This window comes from Hesperophylax consimilis, chromosome 14 (genome assembly GCF_061612785.1).
Source record: "Hesperophylax consimilis isolate HC1 chromosome 14, BYU_Hcon_1.0, whole genome shotgun sequence".
Classification (NCBI taxonomy): domain Eukaryota; kingdom Metazoa; phylum Arthropoda; class Insecta; order Trichoptera; family Limnephilidae; genus Hesperophylax; species Hesperophylax consimilis.
In genome coordinates, this window is record NC_142849.1 from 34,606,300 (window position 1) to 34,626,671 (window position 20,372).

At 32.9% G+C, this 20,372-nt stretch overlaps 1 protein-coding gene across 32 annotated transcripts in view; it reads right to left on the reverse strand.

The window, feature by feature from the left end:
• The window catches only part of LOC149418217 (uncharacterized), a 598,424-nt gene that overhangs the window by 113,123 nt on the left and 464,929 nt on the right, over nt 1-20,372 (reverse strand). The window contains exon 5 of one of the 32 annotated variants that reach the window (XM_089639794.1): nt 1,377-1,588. The exons of 28 other annotated variants lie outside the window; for them this stretch is intronic. In XM_089639794.1, coding sequence (XP_089495920.1) covers nt 1,392-1,588 — 197 coding nt within the window. In that variant the 3' untranslated portion in view covers nt 1,377-1,391. Of the gene's footprint in view, nt 1-1,376; nt 1,589-7,910; nt 8,153-13,315; nt 13,525-18,882; nt 19,095-20,372 lie in introns of those variants that run through there. 3 more of the 32 variants (XM_089639787.1, XM_089639797.1, XM_089639793.1) reach the window with 3 other exon arrangements.

Below are 20,372 nucleotides of genomic sequence, written 5' to 3' on the forward strand. Positions count from 1 at the left end.
CTTTCATCGCGGAAAATACATCGCACACTATAGATAATATAAAATGCTGAACGGTGCCTGGACTGTTTGTTTTACACGATAGTAACGAATTAATCTGACCTAAACTAACACAGCTGCTATTTCTTTTTAATACTTTGCTCTTATTTGTACTAAATTATTTCATTTAAATATAATACTACGTAAACAAAGGCGAGCCGAACTGCCGAACTGAACGGAACAAAACAACCGCAAAGGGTGCGAAACGCCGTTTGCAGTTGCTTCGTTCCTTTCCCGTAATTCGTGGCTCGGTTCGCGTTCATGTTTGCAAATGTATACGTACCAAAACACACTTCAAAATAATTACAAATAAATTTCCCAGCGGCGAATGTTCCGCGATGAATTTTCAGTTGGAAATTTGAGTGCGGAGAACTTTTCACGCAATGAATAAATACTCCGCGATAATTTACCTCTGTGAAGTTTCCACTGTCAATGTAGTACATTTTACCCTGTAGGTAAATTCGCAGGTAGATTTGAAAAGAGATTATAACATGAGTCAGTAGGTAACAACATTAACAATTTTTAAAAACAACTGAAATGAACTTTTTCTCTAAAAAAAATAAACAATTTACAAGGAAAAAAATCTGCTTATATAATATTGAGAAGAGATTCAACACCATTTTCAACTTTCACAAAAATATTTAACTTGATACTGTTGTATTCGAACTTCAAAGCGTCGTAAAGGCTGTTTACTATAATTGATTTTTTTAAATAAATACACCCTTACTAACAAAATTAAAATTTCCAATCGTTAAACGGTGTTTTAGTTGCACGTTGAATAAAGACTACACTTTCCGTTTCGAACTCTTATTAATAAAAAATGTCTTTAACTGGCTGCGAAAGATTTGGCAAAGCAACATTTTGGGTGAGTGACACACGAGATTTCCATCTTGAAAGGGTTAGGTTATTTTTGACATATTATTTTTAATTAACTGTTGATACTTGATAGAATTCCATGCAAGTGATGTTTTTTTAATAACATAAATACAGCATTAAATTAGTGCATGTGTAGGTAAATATAAATCCAAAATAATAACGTTTACATTTATACAAAATGTCAATTTTTTGGTATTTGATATTCTCTGGGAATTATTTCTTTTTTTTGCACATTTTTATTGCATAAACAAGACATTTTTCGAGCAGATTCCCTAAAAAAAATTAATGTGTTTTAAAAATTTTATATTCTCTACAATTTTTCGACGTTTTAAGAAAAAATATGTGTGGTTTTATTTGAAATTAAAATATTCCAATTTACTAATATACAATTACAATAACAATACAAATATCTAATAGGTAAGTTTATCTAGTTTCTAAAAGAAGTCTTTTTTTAACGCTAATATTTAATATTGAACGTGTCAGTGGTTGTGAACATCGTTCAGTCTCACAACAATACCGTCTTGAGTGTAGAGAGAAGCTTTGCAGCCTTTACTTTTGTGGGTAGAGCAAGCCCATCGGATGTAAGCGGTATTGTATTTTCCATTAGAAAACTGATAGAACTTGTGATGGTTTACTATTAAGTAAGTTTTTCCCTTGTTGTTGACATATTTTTGAACTGAAAAAAAAGAAAAAACAATGTTTTACGGTCGTCAAGAGACACGATGAAATATGTGTTAAGCATAATATGTGTTTGGTAAAAAGGGTTATATATATTATAAGTAATATACACAACGTCCGGTAAGTCGTAGTACAAGCGGGAAACTAGAGAATCTTACACAACATACTTACATACATAGAGAATCAAAAAACAAAAATTTCTATATGTGCAAAAAATAACTTTTGGAGTCGTGAAAATCCAAAAAAAATTATACCACAAAATCGACCGAATTCTGACTTAAATTCACCAGTTTCCAAATTTTACTACGAATTTCCGGACACCGTGTATTATATACAAACCGTATTTATTAGCTGATCGCATTGATTAAAAATAATTGATCACTCTGAAATGGATTTCTCGATTTGATCAATACAGATTCCTGCATAAAAACACCACACTGTTAAATATAACAATACAAAATCAGGAAGGTATGGCATGGAAACGTGCTGACTGTCACCAAGCTACGACAAAACTGCACGGACTATCAAATATGCAGAGAAAAAGTTATGCTTTTGGTGTTTAAGTAGAAATAAAGTCGGGAAGTGACTGTGATACATAGATGTGATTAGAAGTAGTATTGGTGAATGATGTTGGCGACACATTTGGGCGCTTGTTTTCATACCAATAGTTCATGGGCCATCCCAAAGATATTAGAAGAACGAGATATGCTATGTTGGCCGCCGGACCGTAGCCGGAGTACTACCTAATTAGGGTACTTTGAACGGTATCGGGACGTGTACGCACAGAAATCTGTTCTATGTATTAGTGCGGATACCTTAGCGCAAGCGAAGTTATGCAGTAGTATTGGTGAACAAAACCGGCGACACTCGGCAAAACAATTCCACTCAGTACGAACTGCGCATAGCACATCTCGTTCTTCTAATATCTTTGGGCCATCCCATTATCCTTATTATGTGTGGGTTTAAACATTAAGGGGATGACAGATTACGCTATAAGTTAAAAGCGTTTTATATAACCCCTAAAAATATGATATGTTACAAGAGTGGTGGTGGCAACGATATGCGCTGTGATCTGCTAGCTAGGCTATATTTGAAAATTATGCGAATTACGGCAGTAGAAGAGGTCAGAACAATTTGTGGAGCATCGTAATTATGCGGCTGTCAACTGTCAAAGCGTCAGATCCCATACAAAGAAATGATATTCCGCGGCAGTTCCCCAATTGATCTGACCCCCTCTCCTGAGTAAGATTATAGCGTAGTGTGTCACCCCAACATATAATACGTATATGCCACGCCCAAATTATGCGCGCGTAATATAGGGTAGTGTGTCTAAGGCTTTATTAAACATAAAAGATGAATTCTCCTGATAACTAAACCTGGAAATGTCAGAAATTAAAAGAAAAAAGACGTCGTCATTGCAGTTCCATAAAATTCATACGTGCTTCTTTACTATTTAGGACTTTTTTCAATTATTACCTTACGTTAAAATTCAAATCACTAATTAACATTTATGAAAAGTTTAAAAAACAAATAGAAATCTTTAATATTCTTTATTGTAAAACGTATATACATAAATAAAATTAATAAGAATGCCATTATTATGAATTCTTTAACAACGTATTACACTTTATAAACTTGAAAGGCAAAACTGAATAAATGCTAAATCGTTAAATACATTTTTTTATTATGATTATTTAAATTTTACTTTCTTACAAATTTTGATTATATCATTGTATTCGAGTAGATACCCCCTTAAATCAGTTTTCTTGAAAAATGTCCTCCACAAGTATATTGTTATAAAAACAATGTTTTTTTAATTCGATTTCAATGATTGTGAGCATTGTTGACTTTATCAATGGTGTCGCCTTGAGTATATAAAGTGGCGTTGCATCCTCTACTTCTATGTGTAGAGCATCCCCAGCGGATTCTATCATTGTTTCCTGAGGATATCTTGTAGTACTTGTAGCGGCCCACTACAAGGTAAGACTTACCATTTCTGCTGGTGAATAGTTGAACTGAAATGATTTTTAAAATATTTAATATCAGCGAAAAATATGGTTTCTTGATCATGACGTACATATGTATTGATTTCCAAATAATAATTTCTATTTACGAAAAACCTTGCGATGAATAGCATAATTTTGTTCAATACAGTAAGCTAATGTTTCATTATAATAAAAATATGGTCAACTTTATACAGCGCTCTTTAGATTTTTGTTGTTTGTTTTTGGGGTGTTATGCCGTGTCGCGCTAACTCCTTCTTTATATATTAATACAATATAAAACCATTGTAATTATACCTTGATACTGGGTACATTTGCTTTAACCGCTTTCAATCGGTTTTCTAATTCTAGAATTCGCCACAAGATGTCGCCACTTCCGTTGGCATTTCGCACTTGGACGGGCCCCAGGCTAACGTAAATACTGTGCTTTCACTTAAATTGCAGTTCCCTTGTACTGTAATACCTTCACGCTCGTAGTGTATTGAAGCTGGCGGCACGGTATCGCTTCCAAGTAAATAAGCACAAACTCGATTACGAAAGAATCCATACAATCAAAAAAAAAAAAACCAACAATTACACATCTTCGTATCTGCCCTGATGATGGACACTGCAACGCTGTCCGAAACGTCGGCTAAAGAAGGAGTGCAACACGGCATAACACCCCAAAAACAAACAACAAAAATGCTTTTGGCCGTGAAAATCTAAAAACTTACCAGCGCTCTTTAGAGATTTAATCACTTGAAAAGCTATTGTTCGCGTTAACTATATGGTAGGTTATGTTAACTGTTTATTTTTCTTGAGCTAAAGTTCTTTCTTGGCGATCAAAGAAGCTCCGCATTTAATAAAACTAGCTATGTATTAAATTAACGCCATCTATATATATTATAAAGTACGGTGAATTTAATCTTAATAGATACTCTTTACTGGGTGTTAACCGTTTTAAATTTTCTTGAGGAAAACTTCCTTCATTTAGGGTCCGATGTATATATTCTAAATAATTTGTAGATGCGTTTTTACTTTACTCATGAATAATAAGCTCTATACAATTACGGAAAACCGTATAAATTTCTAGAACAAAACTAACCTACCCAAGTCCTTATTCGGATCTAGCTTCCTATTTATAACAAATAAATCGTAAATCCAGACCGAGTCACGGGCTCTAGGTACCATAATTGACTAAGCGCAGCAGTCAATACAGTCGATCCGGTCACCATGGTTGCCGTGTTAGATAGTAGGTACCTTTTACACAAGCCGTCAAATCAGAGTAATCAACATTACTTGAAGTCTTAAATAAGTAATATTCAAAATTAATAATATTGAATATTACTTATTAAGAATGTCTCAAAATTATTCGTAATCTGGTTAAAAACGGGATTGCAGGCCCTTAACGAATGAATTGATAGGTTTCCTGGTAAAATTTAAGTAGCATATGAAAGTATTAAAACGATGTCGGAACATGTGTTCATAAAAATCCTAATATTTCCAGATTTCGTCATTATATATTATCAAGTCAAACGCAGGTGCTTAAACACGTGTCCCGATTTATTATCAAGTCAAATGCAGGTGCTTAAACACGATATATTAGGAATTTACTAAAACAAGTCAGGAAACAAGCCAATCACGTTTTTAACCGGATTACAAAATAATTTGAGGAGATTTTTGATAAATTAACAATACTCATTTCTCTCCGTGTAGTAATGGTTCAGATCTTAACACGTTCCCGGACACTTATTTCTTACAGGAGCCGCTCACATGGTTACATACCGTATCTTTCTTATTTTTTTAATATTGCAATTTCGATTGAAACATAATTTTATAGCAATATGCCGAAAATGATGTTCTATATCAATGAAGAAATGTTACAATTGCCTTGAAAACTTACTTATAAAATGACGGCTGTAACCGTCAAAGATTCTGTAAATAAGTAATAAAAATAATCTGTAAGTATCTTAGTATTTTATTTGAATATGTTTAACATAAAAATATATATTATAAAAAAAAATATTTCCATATTATGGCAGTTAGCAAGTCAGTAATAGTCGCGCTTTGTGTACACTTTACAGTTTAAAACTATTACCACTCTTCACACGGATACTTACAATTCGTAATATAACAATAAATAAATATAAAATGAGCAAGTAAATCATGGGTTTGACAGTAATAATGACTAAATACATATTTATAAATAAAAACGGAAATGAAGAAAAAATATTTAAAATAACAAAAACATATTTAAATCAATCATTATGAAATGCTTGAATAAATATAAAGGGCGCATTGCTGGTTTTCTGGGACAGTTTCCACATTCTCTTCTTATTTGTTTTTTGTAAGACTCAAAGATGGCATTGCAACGTTGCAAATAGGTGGTATTATTGTTGGTGTTATTTGTTTGGTTAGTGATTTTAGTGTAGCACGAATCGGTGCTGTAACCTTAATTAACTCATTTCCATCAACTTTGTTAGGTGGAAGACAAATAATGACTTTATTAGTGCATCTCTAAGTTGTATTAAACTAACTTTCTTATAGAGGTAGTAAAAATGCCCAAACACAAATCTAGTATGTGACACAATACTGTTTGTACCATCGTTTCTCTTACGTGGTGATGAATAATATGCATCGACCAACGAATTATGTTTTTAAAGATGTCCCTGTGATCCTAATCCCCTTTGGTCGCAGCGGTCTTTCCATCTGTGTCTATAATGCGAGAGTGAGTAATCTAAATCTACGTGAAATTTTAAATATCACGCTTGTGATGGTGCAAGAATAACACAATTATTTAGCATTTAAAGACAAAGGGGAACAAACACTCACTCAAAAGTTTTCAATCAACTTATTTCACACATTAAAAAACAAGACTTCTTTATAAGCAACATATACAAGAGCACTTGTAAAATACATCTGTACTCAATTAGGTTGTATATCTAGGTACACACACAATAACACACTTTTTACATACAATTTATGGACTTTGATTAAATTACAATAAACGCTATTAATAAATCTAAAGGTGCATATTAAAATTAATAATATTTATACAGCGCCGTAATGGTGAAAAATCACGTCAAGGGCGCTATACAATTTATTACGATTTTATAGGCTCTATCAAATTTTATTATTTACATACAGATTCAGAAAAACATACGTATTATTTACAAACAGACTCAGAAAAACATAATATTTATTTAAAAATAGATACAGAAATACATTATTACCTGTCAGGTCACTTCAGATAAACACACTTTTGTTAAAAAAATTAAAACTTTGCACGCAGAGAACGCTATAGTAAAACACGACATTAATGACAATTATTGGCAAAAGTAAATTTTGATATTTCTTTTAAAAGACTGGAGAATATAGGACTCTTTAGGACTGGAGAATTTTTATAAAATGACCTTACCATAATTAAGGCCTATTTAACGATTATTTTAATTTTATATTTTCTAGATTCTTATTTTCCACGAAAGGGTGAATCATCTAAATTGTGTACTGAATTTTAAGTTTATGTTCTTTATATAAGTACAACGGCGTCATAATATAATTTTGCAATATTGCTGAGATTTATGAGCATTAGAGTAAAGAAAATAGCCAATGAATATTAAAAAAATAAAAACCGTCACAGATAACAATCAAGGTCAAATCAAAGGAGGAATCATGCAAGTCCTGTTATCACAAAGTGTTAAATCAGTTGCTAAAAAAAATGTTTAAAAATGAATGTGGAAAGTTGTTAGTAAGAGTTATGCTAAAGTAAATTGTATATGTTTTTTACTCACCCTTGTCTTAAATTAATCGCTTAATGTATAGCATTTTTGCTTCAACATTTCATCTTTGTTCTTTATTATTAGCTAAATTATTAGCAAAATATGTTATTTCACATAGTCAACCTAAATATTTTACTACTTTATTAAAATAGGTTCCTTCAGCTTAGTAGATATCCATTATTCAAGAAAAAATATTGTTCTTTCAATATACATATTAATTTGGGTTATTTTATAATTTTGTAAGATTATTAACCTCGACACAGACTAGTCCTAGTGAGGTTAATAATTAAAATGTAAACGGTGATACCGTAAGTATAGAAACCATAAATAAATATGCGCCTAGCAAATTTTACCACGTGTTGGTTTTTGAAAATATTAACTACTCATTACAGACTTAAAAGGTGTTCTGTTTTTGGGTAAGGAAAAAAATCGTTTTTATAAACCCTACAAAATTTGATGTTTTTCTTGTGCAGCAAGATACTATACATTTGCCTGTTTATGTCATGTGAGGAGTGGGAAGGTGTCGGCTTTGGCCCATCTATATGATTACCTCTTTTTGGAAATAAGGAAAACCTTACTCAGGAGGAAATGTCCCGGAAAAGGGATCGTGAGTGTGAGTAAGAATACACTTGGTGATTTCCTCGTTGCGAGTGTACAGCATGGCTCTGCACTTGGTATTGTATCTTCTGATACACCTCCAAAGGACGAGACCTTTTGAATTACAGCTTCTCTCTTTCTGAAACCGGAACCCTTTCATCACGACGATGGGGTTCCCGTACCTTGACAATCCGAACGTAGCGACTGGAAAACAAAATAATGTATAAGAAAAAGATTTTATAAAATCATTATCGTCATATTAATAAATAAATCTTTATTTTTGATTGGACAAACTTTCTATTTTTAAACAATTTTCCACTAATTTTGAGTAAGAACTGATAACCGTGGACTCTGTGTATAATTTGCTTTAAAGTTTGGAGATGTGTTTGTTCAAATCCACTATTCTGCCTGTATTTTCTTTTCCATAACTGTCTTTGCTGAAGTTGCTTTATCGGCTCCATGGCAACTCAGGAGAGGGGCAATTCAACAAACCTTTGAAGGGTATTATAAAGCTATTAAGTGATAAAAAAGGGCCTATAAACCTAACCTAATGTAATCTGTTTTCATCACTTTCATGACTTTATATAACTTTCAAGAATGTGTTGAATCGCCACTGTCCTGAGTTGCCCGGTTACCGCTTCGATTATAGATAGTCACTCCGTCTCAGTTTACATTTGTCTGGAAATATTATTTATCCTTTAACAGGCGTTTTCTTACATTCGCTTTCTCGCGTGAGATAAAGAAGGTCATTTTTGGCCCGCTATCGGATTGCGTTTTCTAAATGACACGCGAACAAAACTACCTACTAACTTTGTAATTTAGGAACTAATATTATTGAATTAGTGATAAAAATTTAAATAATTTATAGATATGATATGTATTGTTTTAACCGTAAAATAACACTAATCGATTTACTATGATTCTATTCCTCTGTTTATTCTTGGATTCAAGTGGTAAAAGCGTATTCCGGCGCTCAGAAAACGTTATTTGAAGCTTTCAATTAAGGGAAAAACCTGTGTTTCTTTTAAAACACAATACGCATTAGTTCTTACGAATGAATTTACAATTCATCTACTTTTACGAACATTTTTTTTCACTTTAATTTCTCACCTTTCCGTGAACGACCCACAAGCTCTAAATTATTGCGGCGATAAAATACCTGCAAGTAAACAAGTTAACAAAAATATAAGAACATTTTTACTATGAAAACCTGGTTCTTCAGTTCTGGCCCCCAACATCTCCTGATCTCAAGCCTTGTGATCTTTTCTTGTGGGGATTCGTAAAAGAAGCAGTTTATGTACCATCTCTACAAATAACTCTACCAAAGTGACCTGTTGAACCGTATCTCAGCTGCAGTGAACTCAGTCATACCTTCTGATGTGGAACGAGTTCACCTAACGGTTAGACGATTGCCGTGAAGCTAACGGAGTAATAATTAATATCTATAAACCGTATTTATTAACTTTGTTGTCTGTATTATTAAAGACTTGTATAAACTAAAAACCATAAAATTATTATAAACATCTCAGGTCTGAAGTCAGGTAGAATACAATGCATGCTTTTGCTCGTTTTAACTCTCATTGTTTACAAATCGAGAAATTTCAAAACGCTTTATTAATTTCAAAATTGGTATTCCGATAAATGAAATCATTTATGTAAATTTACGAAGTAAACTCAATTTATGGAAATTATCCGAGAGGCGAAAAATAATTTATCTTTTTTATTTCAAGATATGACTGCCCTGACGCTATAAATTTGTCTTCGTTACATGTACCTCCGAAGCATACTAAATGGAAAATATTATTTCACGACAATAACTTCGTGTTCAATTCTTTTACGGAGAAAATACATAGACTGGGCAATGAGCTAATAGATGTCGCCGATATTTTCGAGTTAATATAAATATCGAGTAATCATAATTTATGCATATGTTTCTTGTTTATATTCACATTATCATTTTATTGTTTTTTACTCGTATTTAAATTTCGAGGCTTCTTTAATGTTGGTGTGATAATAACATAACAAGTGGTATTTAAACTTTATTTTTAAAGTTTTTTATTTGTGTTATACTGTGATTTTTAATTTAATTTACAATCGTTATGTAAAAGCTCTATAGGGCGTTAATAAATGCAATAAATAAATAGTGATCGAATGTAATTTACTTTGTACGCATCACTAATTCGCAGTTTAAAATATATAGTTACGAAATTGAATCCATCATTTTAAATAGCCTTATATTATGCAATGGGTCCTCAAGCAGCTCTGGGCTATCTCACGCATGGGAAGAAGTTTATGTTATTCATAATTATGAAATAAACTTGTGGTATTTTATTTTCAAATGCAAAGTTCATTGTGTGCAGATCGCGAGTCATGGACTTCATGCTGTTGAATGTAAAAACATCTCTAAAATACTTTTATAAAATAACTTACCATTATTAAAACATACTTTTGGATTCAACATAATGTGCTAGGCATTACACCTAGAGCTGATTCATTCATAAAATCTCTTTTGGTACTGTTATTAGGTACGTACCCGTCCTACCCGTGGTTTCTAAACTTGACCAGACTAACGTCAACCAAATTTTTCTGCAACCTTCCTAATTTTATTGCATGTTTTCCTCAAACAAGTTTTATTGCAACACCAATGTTATAATCCCATTACTGAACCCAAATAAAAATATCCCTTTTCAGTTTATTTAACAAAACTTAATTTAAATCTTCATTTTCTTGTTATCTTCAGGAATGAATTCAAATGACCTCAAGTCTGAATTTCAGGATGGAATTAAAATGCATATTTAAATAAATACCGGTAAGATATAAGTAACTCATAGTACCTAAATATTTCCGGATTAGCGAGATTCTTGTACTGGTTTTATCTTATTACGGATTCGAATTATTTTAGAAGTCAGCAATTTATAAGACATTCAAAATAATACAAGGTACTCAGGGAAATTATTATTTGAAATTTTAATTTTAAAGACGAAAATTACCATTCGTCAATAATTTCGAAGCTGTTGATCGGAGTAATCATTTCCAACAATAAGGACAACTCAATGACGGTCAAATTTATGAAAAGATCTGGGGAAAAGTCGGTCTTCCCGGAGGAATACACCTCTGAGTATCGGAGATACTGATGTTGGACTTGGGGTGAAGAGACGGCATCTGACCAATTGTATAATGTTGGCATACTTCATTTGGTTTACAAACATTGCTGCTTGGTCTAAGTACTAAATAATGTTTTCTTCATTGGTCTATGTTAGCTTACCTACGTACCTTTACCGTTAGCACACCATTGAATTTTTTCATCTCTCCGGCTTTCAAAACATTTCCAATAGCTGGGATCTCGGCATCATCAATTCATATTATTATATTCATCAATTATATCAAGTTTATTCCTCTGTAGATATCTTTTAGTAAGAGTACTACGGTATTAAGTCAGGAATAAGCATTCCCTAATCTACCAGAGAATGCGCTATGCGTTTAAGGCAGCCCCAATGCCACCAAGGGCTCCCTTCTAATGACCACTTTCTGTGTTTTGCCAAAATCTATTTGGTTGATTCAGCTGATTCATCTTTAATGTGTTACTTCTGTAAACGTGCGTCAATACTGGACCTATCATTCCACAGAAGTGAGGAAATTAAGGTAAGGGAAGGCAAGCACTCCATATAATCACTTGCCGAGTGCCAAATCAGTTGATTGCCTTTGTTTAGTAATTCTGGCACACATTCGTAACAATCAGAGTAATTAATTTTAATTTTTAAGAACTTACATAAACTTTAGCACCTGCAGGTGCTAAAGTTTATGTGAGTTTTAGATAAGATTAAAGATTCGTTTGAAAATTTTTAAAACTTTATGAAATATTCAATATTCTCTGGTCGCTAAATCACTTCTGTCGACTATTCACAAAAACTTAACAACCCGCAGGTTCAAAAATGGCCGAGTATTTAAGGCACCATCTTTTCATAATGTGGGTACAACGGTGGTGGGAGCAATTTCTTCTATCGATGGAGAATGTAGGGTCAGGAATGAGATTTTTAGGAAGGCATTTTTCACGTCAACCGCTTGCTACTTAATTTTCCGCCTGTTTTCTGAAGTGAGAACTAACTCAGGGAGTCTCTCCTCTTATCCAGAAAGGTTTTCAAGACTTGCAGCTAGCAAAGTGAGACATAGCATTTATTAATATGATTAATTAAAAATAGTATGCCCACAGCACGTCCCTTGAGGAACTCCCAGGCCTATGGGTTGCTGTTAAAACGTTAGTAGAATATTTTTGCATAGTCTTTCAGCTCACAAACTGAACAAAAAAATACTTTTAGACATTTAATTTTATGTCACACACACGGAGAAAACTTACTGATAAAATATTGCTAATTTATTAAAAATCTCTTCAAATTATTCGCAATTCTGTTAAAAACGGGACTTCAGGCCCAAAAGGAGTGAATTGATAGGTTTCATGTTAAACTTTTCGTAAAAAAAAGGAATGTATTAACGCGACGTCAGAACACGTGTTCATAAAAATCATTACATATTAGCATTTCGTCATTATATATTAACAGGACAAACGCTGGCGCATGAACACGAGGTACGAAATAAACTAAAAATTTACTGTGGAAACGACCCGCTGTCCCATTTTAACAGGATATTAATAAATCAGCAATACTCAGTTTTCTCCGAGCAGACTGCATTTAAAATATTAATTACATATGATATTACCCTTTCTTTTTGTATTAATCTTTTTTTTAGAAAAAATCTCCGATTTATCTTTCATTCTACTTCAATATAGTAAATTATATTATTTCCACGACCATATGTTTCCAGGACGATATGAGGCCAGGGGTGCAGAACGAGAATAAGTCCTCAGGTAGCAATTCAATAAAATCACTGAACTGAAGAAATTGAAAGAAGAGGAGAAAACCTTAACCAAGATTTCATGGGTTGCATGTACATTTTATTATCGTCAGTAAGAATCCAATCATTTTATGACAATAATATTGAACAGAACAGACAATTATTTGCACAAATTTCACGTACGACCTGAATGTTAAATAATATGGAATGAGGAATGTTTAAAAGCAACCTAAAAATAGAAGTATTTTGACGTTGCTTTTGACTATGAGAGGCCGGTTCAAAAAACCCAGATTTAAATTTTGCTTCTTTTCACGCTTGATCGAATCACTCCCTGAAACGTTGCAGTATTTTTGGGGGATCCACTGTCCTTTATCGTATGTGATCTTCTACTGATTAAAAGGCGTTGGCTTCAGGTAATGTTGTCTACTGTCACTATCACCTCCTTCAAACTAATTTCATAACTATAGTGTGCCATTGAGTCTTCGACTTATTTCGAATCAAATCTTTCTATATTTGTGTACTATGTGACAGATCCTAGAGGTGATTATGTTGACCTTTCGCAGAAATAATAATATCATGGAAAATGTTTACAACTGATGAACATTTTCTATTGTGATGAGAAGAACAGATCCACCTCTCCTTCCCGGACAAACCCCGGGAATGCATAGTAAAAAGGTAGTTCTTAAAGACCAACTGCCTCTTTCCATATTTGGAAACCGTATAAACAGCTGGAAGATAAAGGGAATTCATATATTAACAACACATAAGACAAAATGAAAGATATAACATGGCAGTAAAACGATTATAAATATGATGATGGCACAGAGAGGAATCAGATTTCAAATAGTTCTTGGCTGCATGACTAGTCATTTCAATGAATGCATATTATAATTTCTTAAGACGGGTTGTTTCACAGAATTAGAACAATTATGCATCAAATTTCAGAAGTTCATAGATAGATCCATTCAAGTTCTGTTATAATTGGTTGTTTCATAGTACTTGGATAATAACAGAACTTGAATAGGACTTTAACATTGAATATTTACAATAAAAACACATAAATTTGTTTTTGACCACGATAGTTTTATTTTCACTCTACCGGTTTCGGAAGATCCCTTCCTTCGTCAGGAGAATATTTAACTGTCTCCCTCAAACACTTAACAAAAATGTTAAGTGTTTGAGGGAGATGTGGACAAAGTGGAAGGGGTAATTAGGGGAATTCCAGGAAGAACAGAGCGGTTAACTGGAAATATGTCAAGAATAGGACTATAAGAGAGATTAATTTGGTTATTTATTATACTGGAGTTATTATTGAGGGATTTTCTGATTTCAAGTGCTTCTAAATTATCTAATTTTTTGCCTTTATTACTACGGTGAAGAATTTTAACCCCTGTATCTTTACTAAAAGTATGATCGGTGGAAATGAGATGATTGGCAAACTCCGAAAAATTATTGTTATTTAAACATCTTAAATGTTCCGTGATTCTAATATTTATATTTCTAGTTGTCTTACCTATGTAGAACGATGGACAATCATTGCAACATAGTTGGTAAATGCCTGAGTGGCTAAATTTGTGATCTTTATGTTTAGTATTTTTAAGTAATTTTCCCAAGTTGTTATCAGTATAGAACGCGGGTTTAATGTGGGTAGGCAAATTTTTTGTACTAAGTGAAGAAAAATTGGATATGTATAAGATTTTACGCCATCGAAAGGGATTTATGATTTTATTATTAGTTTCAGGTGTACCAAATAAAAATGTATTCGTCGAAATGAGTTTAAGTTTCTTATTCAGGATTTTATCAATTAAGTGTGTCGAGTAACCATTATTTAGAGCAATTTGTTTTATTTTTGACAGTTCAATTTCGAAATTAACAGCTGATAGTGGGATTTTTACTAAGCGGTGTACCATTGAATGATAGGCAGAATGTTTGTGTGATATCGGGTGGTTTGACGTGTTATGTATAGTTATATCCGTGAATGTCGGTTTACGATAGATGTTAAATTCAATTGTATTATTTATTGAAGTTAGTGTTAAATCCAGAAAATTAATCGATGCATTAATGCCTACCTCTACAGTGAATTGAATGTTTTTATGAAATGAATTTATAAGAAGAAGGAATTTAGTTAGTTGCCGCTCTGTTCCCGTCCAGATACAAAAAATATCGTCTACATATCGTTTCCAAGTGAGAACATTATTTAAGAGTGATGACTTACAATTAAAAATCTTATTTTCTAAGTTATTCATAAAAATATCTGCCAACAGTGGGCTAGTAGGAGCTCCCATGGGTAGCCCTTGGCTCTGTTGGAAGACGCAGTTGTTATACTGGAAATAATTTTGATTAAGGCACATATTGAATAAACGAGACAGGTCATCAATCATATCTTTATCTAAATTAGAGGATTTTAACATATCTACAATTATTTGTTTGCAATCAGTAGTTGGAACATTTGGAAATAAGTTGATTACATCAAACGAAATTAGCTTAGCATTATTGGGAATGAACAAGTCCTTAACTGAATTTATTATTATTATATAAATAACCAAATTAATCTCTCTTATAGTCCTATTCTTGACATATTTCCAGTTAACCGCTCTGTTCTTCCTGGAATTCCCGTAATTACCCCTTCCACTTTGTCCACATCTCCCTCAAACACTTAACATTTTTGTTTTATGTGTCAATATTTTGTGTAGTAGATCAGTTTTAAATATTCTCCTGACGAAGGAAGGGATCTTCCGAAACCGGTAGAGTGAAAATAAAACTATCGTGGTCAAAAACAAATTTATGTGTTTTTATTATAAATTATGATGAGCCACAAAGTGAATGCTTTTTACAATTAATTAAATATTTACTTTTAAATTTGACGCTTTCTTAAAATTCTGAGAAACAACCGGTCTTTAGTTCATGTTATTCTGTTGTAAGAATGAGCATTACAAGTAATACATGAACACTGTTAAAAGCATGGAATAATGTAGACGGAAAACTGAAAAAGCTGGAGCTAGTATCAATGATAAATTAAAAATAATACTGTTTTGGCATGAGAATAATGGAAAGAATGGAGATTTCGGCATTGCGGCTTACCTAGCGGTTTAGAGATGAGGGACTCATATTTCGGGACTGGAAATCGAGTTTTCCGTTTGCTGTCAAAGTGTAAATGGGATTTATTTTTTCTAATAACTCGGTAAAATAAAGTATAAGGCACAAACCTTTGCGCATCACTGGTGGCTGTGGCTCCTTTCCATTTCTAAAAAGGGTTGTAGATTTAGTAAGAAATAAGGTCTCGTTTAAAAAAACTAATGTTTATTTAGTTGCAGCATGCCTTTACCAGTCAGTTGATTTATTTTAAATGCCTCAAAGGAAAGAATCAATCAAGAAATCAGGTCCTAATTCATATGCTGATTTTTAACCTTACCGATACTACCTAGAGTGATATTAGCTGTTAGCGTTTCAGAAATATATTTTTATTAAGCATTTTATTTTTCTGTGTTATCAAGACGAATTGATATATATCAATAGGATTATAAATGGTAAATTCATGATTATATTCATAAATTTTTGAAGATGGAGAATAACAAAAAATGGAATTCGTTAAAATTTATTCATTTGTTCAAAATAAAATACTTTTAACCCTATTTTTTAACATCAAACTTATAAAATGTATCACACACTTATTACAACATGAATGTGCATCTACATAATGCCTACGATACATAAACACATTTATTAACCTGATTTACATACATAGTTAAATGTGTATTTTTTATTGCTTTCTTTGCAAATCTTATTAAATAAAATACAAAGATTGTTAGAATACAATATATAACCGCTATTCGACGTAACTATTACACTGACTTTCTAATATATGGTACCATATACACAAATATTATATTATTTCACATTAGTGTTATGAGTTTTCTAAGACTTTAACCACATAAAAACATTAAATATAATACAAAGTACATTCAATAAAGTTCTTCAAGACACCTTTAGAGATTTTAATTACTATCCAGATATCATCTGTATTTTAACAATTGATAATGTTTTTTAATGTATATTGTTGAACAAAGGGATAGTGAACACTACCTAAGCTTTTTACTGACAGTGGGACTATTCCACACCCATTTTCAGTATGTTGTGAGACGGGAGCTAAGCTCGGATGAGAGGGAAAATGGGGGTAACATGACTCTTCAGATCTGATTACTAAACATTGTTAAAGCTATTTCAAATAACATTTGAACTCTGAATGGTGGTCACTTACCAGTAACATACCGAGAATATCCTTCACTCTGGAACTTGAACATTATTAATATATCATAATAATAACAATTGGATTTTATCTTCAACGGGTTTTGAACTGACATAGAGTAAAGTCAGCAAAAATTAAAAATCAACTTATCAATAACTTAGGAACTATGGTTAAATTCGTTCATTAATTTTGGTCCTTAAAATAAACAAAATGGCAATTTTCTTACTTGCAAAATAATTCTGCAAATATAATTATGAAACCTCAACACAACCCCTTTGATTAATTAAATTTATAACGAGACGAACCGCGCGGGTTGGAGTTGGAATACTTGCGGCCCCTAAATACGGTATCTCTTTCTACATACGGATGCCAACATACATCTCCGATTCGTCACGCAGCTCACAATTCACAAATTAGTAGCCCCCACTCCCGCCACCTACCTGAAGGAAGTACCACAAGCGGCCTATAAAAGCGGAGGCGCGGCCTTAAACCATTGCCGGTCGTTGACTCAAGACATAATAAATACGACATTGTCAAAATCCGTCATCTATGGTTAGTTAGCGGTATTTGCGAGCACGGTCAGAATATTATTCCGACAGTCGGTTTTTTACTTTTACGTAGCCGTCTGACGTTTAGGAATATCAATTCACAGAGAGATGCGCCAGTGTTCCCAGCGTATATCGAATTCTGATTTATTTCGTCTGGCTTTCAACAGGGCAACCATGTTCGGAAAAACGGAACAAAATCATCGGTAGGTACGCCTATCGATCCGATATTGTACAGTTATCGATTTCACTGTGCTAGACACCCTGATGACGAGACGCGTCATCCCTTTCAGCAAGGTTCATGAAGAGTATGAAGAAACATTTTTTTCTCTCTGACCTAGTCCGTAGTTAAGGCGCTTTTGGTCCTTTCAGCAATAGTTATGTTGTTAAGAATATTACTATTGTTTCTCTCTAACTCTCTATACATTCATTTTAACAAATAAATCCTGTTGTAAATTGTAAATAAGAGAGCATTATTATAAAAAACAGAAATCATAAATGGTTAATACTGTTACTATTTTTCCAATAAAGAAAATATTAACTTAACAAACTGAAAAATATAAATAAATGAGGAAATACACTTACCACAGTCCTACTGACTAATATTATGATTATAAGAATACAAGATATATACCTCATTATTTAATTAATACCATTCCTCATCTATGGTAACATATGAACTGCCTCCTGCAGTTTACACCCAATTAATCCATCTAGATTTCGCCGTTTATCCCACATTTTTAGGTTCTATAAATCTGACCCATAATGACAAGCGATCGCTTAATTAGTTTTTGCAATAATATTTGCTATAATATGCCAAAAATTGCTCGAATAGATAATTGGCAAAACAATGGCAATTATCAATATTCGAATAAAGAAAATAAAAATTACCAATGATTTAATAAGAGAGAAAGTAAAATAAAATACACTTACAACTTTCCAGTTTCCAAGTTTTTCAACCATAATTTACCAGTTAATTTTATGTGGCAAAAGACCAGAAAAAACGTTTTCTTTTTAATTCGAGTAAACTGCGAACCTCCCAAGGAATTACTATGTCAATGAACATAACTTAACTTAATACTAACCAGGTGTTGATATTACGTAGTGCGTAAGGTCGGAATATTTTTTTTCTTATTATCAAGGCGTATAATATGGTTAAAACCGCCTTAAACCGGGCTTTAAGATCATCTGAACTAAGCCAAAGCTGAATCGGCGCATAATAATATAATAAATAAAATGGCATGAGTTTATAATATATAGTATAAGGAATCCACAAATATAAAGTCATTAAAAAAATTGGACCAGATTAATTAATAGTGATTATGAACTCCACGGTGCTTGACGAATTTCTCATCCAAGGTGTAGATTTTCGCCCGGCACGAAGATATCTTTTGTTTGATACACCGCCAGGCCGTTATTCCCGAGGTTAGGACGTGGTATTTAGCGTACCGAAAGCCGTGGAAGTCCAGCACTGGATTCCCTAGACGGGACATCACGTACACTGGGCCTGAAAAATAAAATTGATTAGTATCTTGTGGGATTAAATAAGAGTTTCCCACATGAATGCCTGGACACTGACAATCAAGATCATATCATGAAATACAAGTAGAAGTGCTATTGTGTACTATAACGTGTTCCACTATTAGAACACGATAATCGGTGCGTGCTGACAGGGTTTTGTAGTTTCCGGACGTTTGGCATTAGAGCACCGGATGCCAAATCGGAATAATTGAATGACAAAAGCGGAACCTATTTTTTCGTTGATGTCTCATTTAAATATAATATATCGATGGTTAAGAGGGCTGCTGATGAACTTCAAGCATAATTTCCTCCACGTGAAAATGGTTATTTATTTATTTACTAAAGTTCGATAATAATGTACTATGCGGCATCTTTTTCTCTTTTTACAATGTTATTAGGAACTAGGATATATATAAACATTGGAAAAAGATGCCAACGCATCTGTCGGGAATTCATGAGTTCGCCACGACCTCGTCGATTATGGCACAGAAACTTTCAAAATCAATAATTAAAGTTGCCCGAAGACAATGTAACAAAGAAACTAGGACTTTTAGACCATTCCCACCTCACAGATAGGAAACATAATAACCAATTGCGATTCGTGGTCTACCTCATTGGGAGTTTAATCAAAGAAGAAGAAAAGGAGAAAAAAATCCCGTAGGTACAAACATTCTACGTTGGCATTTTCCATATTTTTTACACATTCTTCTCCCTAAATCTCAAGGAATTTCATCACATCACTGGACCCGAGATTAGTGACCTAGCAACCAGATTGTTACAATGTACAAAACCGGTGAGTCATTAAAACATATGTTGCTAAAGAACATAATATTAGGTCGTTGGTTACAAAAAAATATTTTAAATAGAAAGAAACTATTGATTTTTTTTTAAAATAAGATCTACAATATTTAACTAATTTTAATAACAACTTTAATCACGATAATCACAAAAAAACTGAGTCTTGCAAAATACTATTCCGAACAAATATGGTGTTACAAACGTGCTGCGCATTAGGGCAGCTAGTAGATTCCCAGGGTTAGCAGGTCTACCGCTTTGGTGCCACTAGAATGTTTTGTACAAACCCAATTTTTTTTCCATATGTGCTGACATTCATAACGCACCTTTGGAATTTGGGATTCATTTCGGACTCGATCTTGGGCAGTACGAGTATCATTCGAATGTGTGGATTTTTTAGCACGGTATTTGAATGGCGCGCGTGTATAAAGCGTGGTATAAATATAATACAAGTTTGTTTTATTTTCTT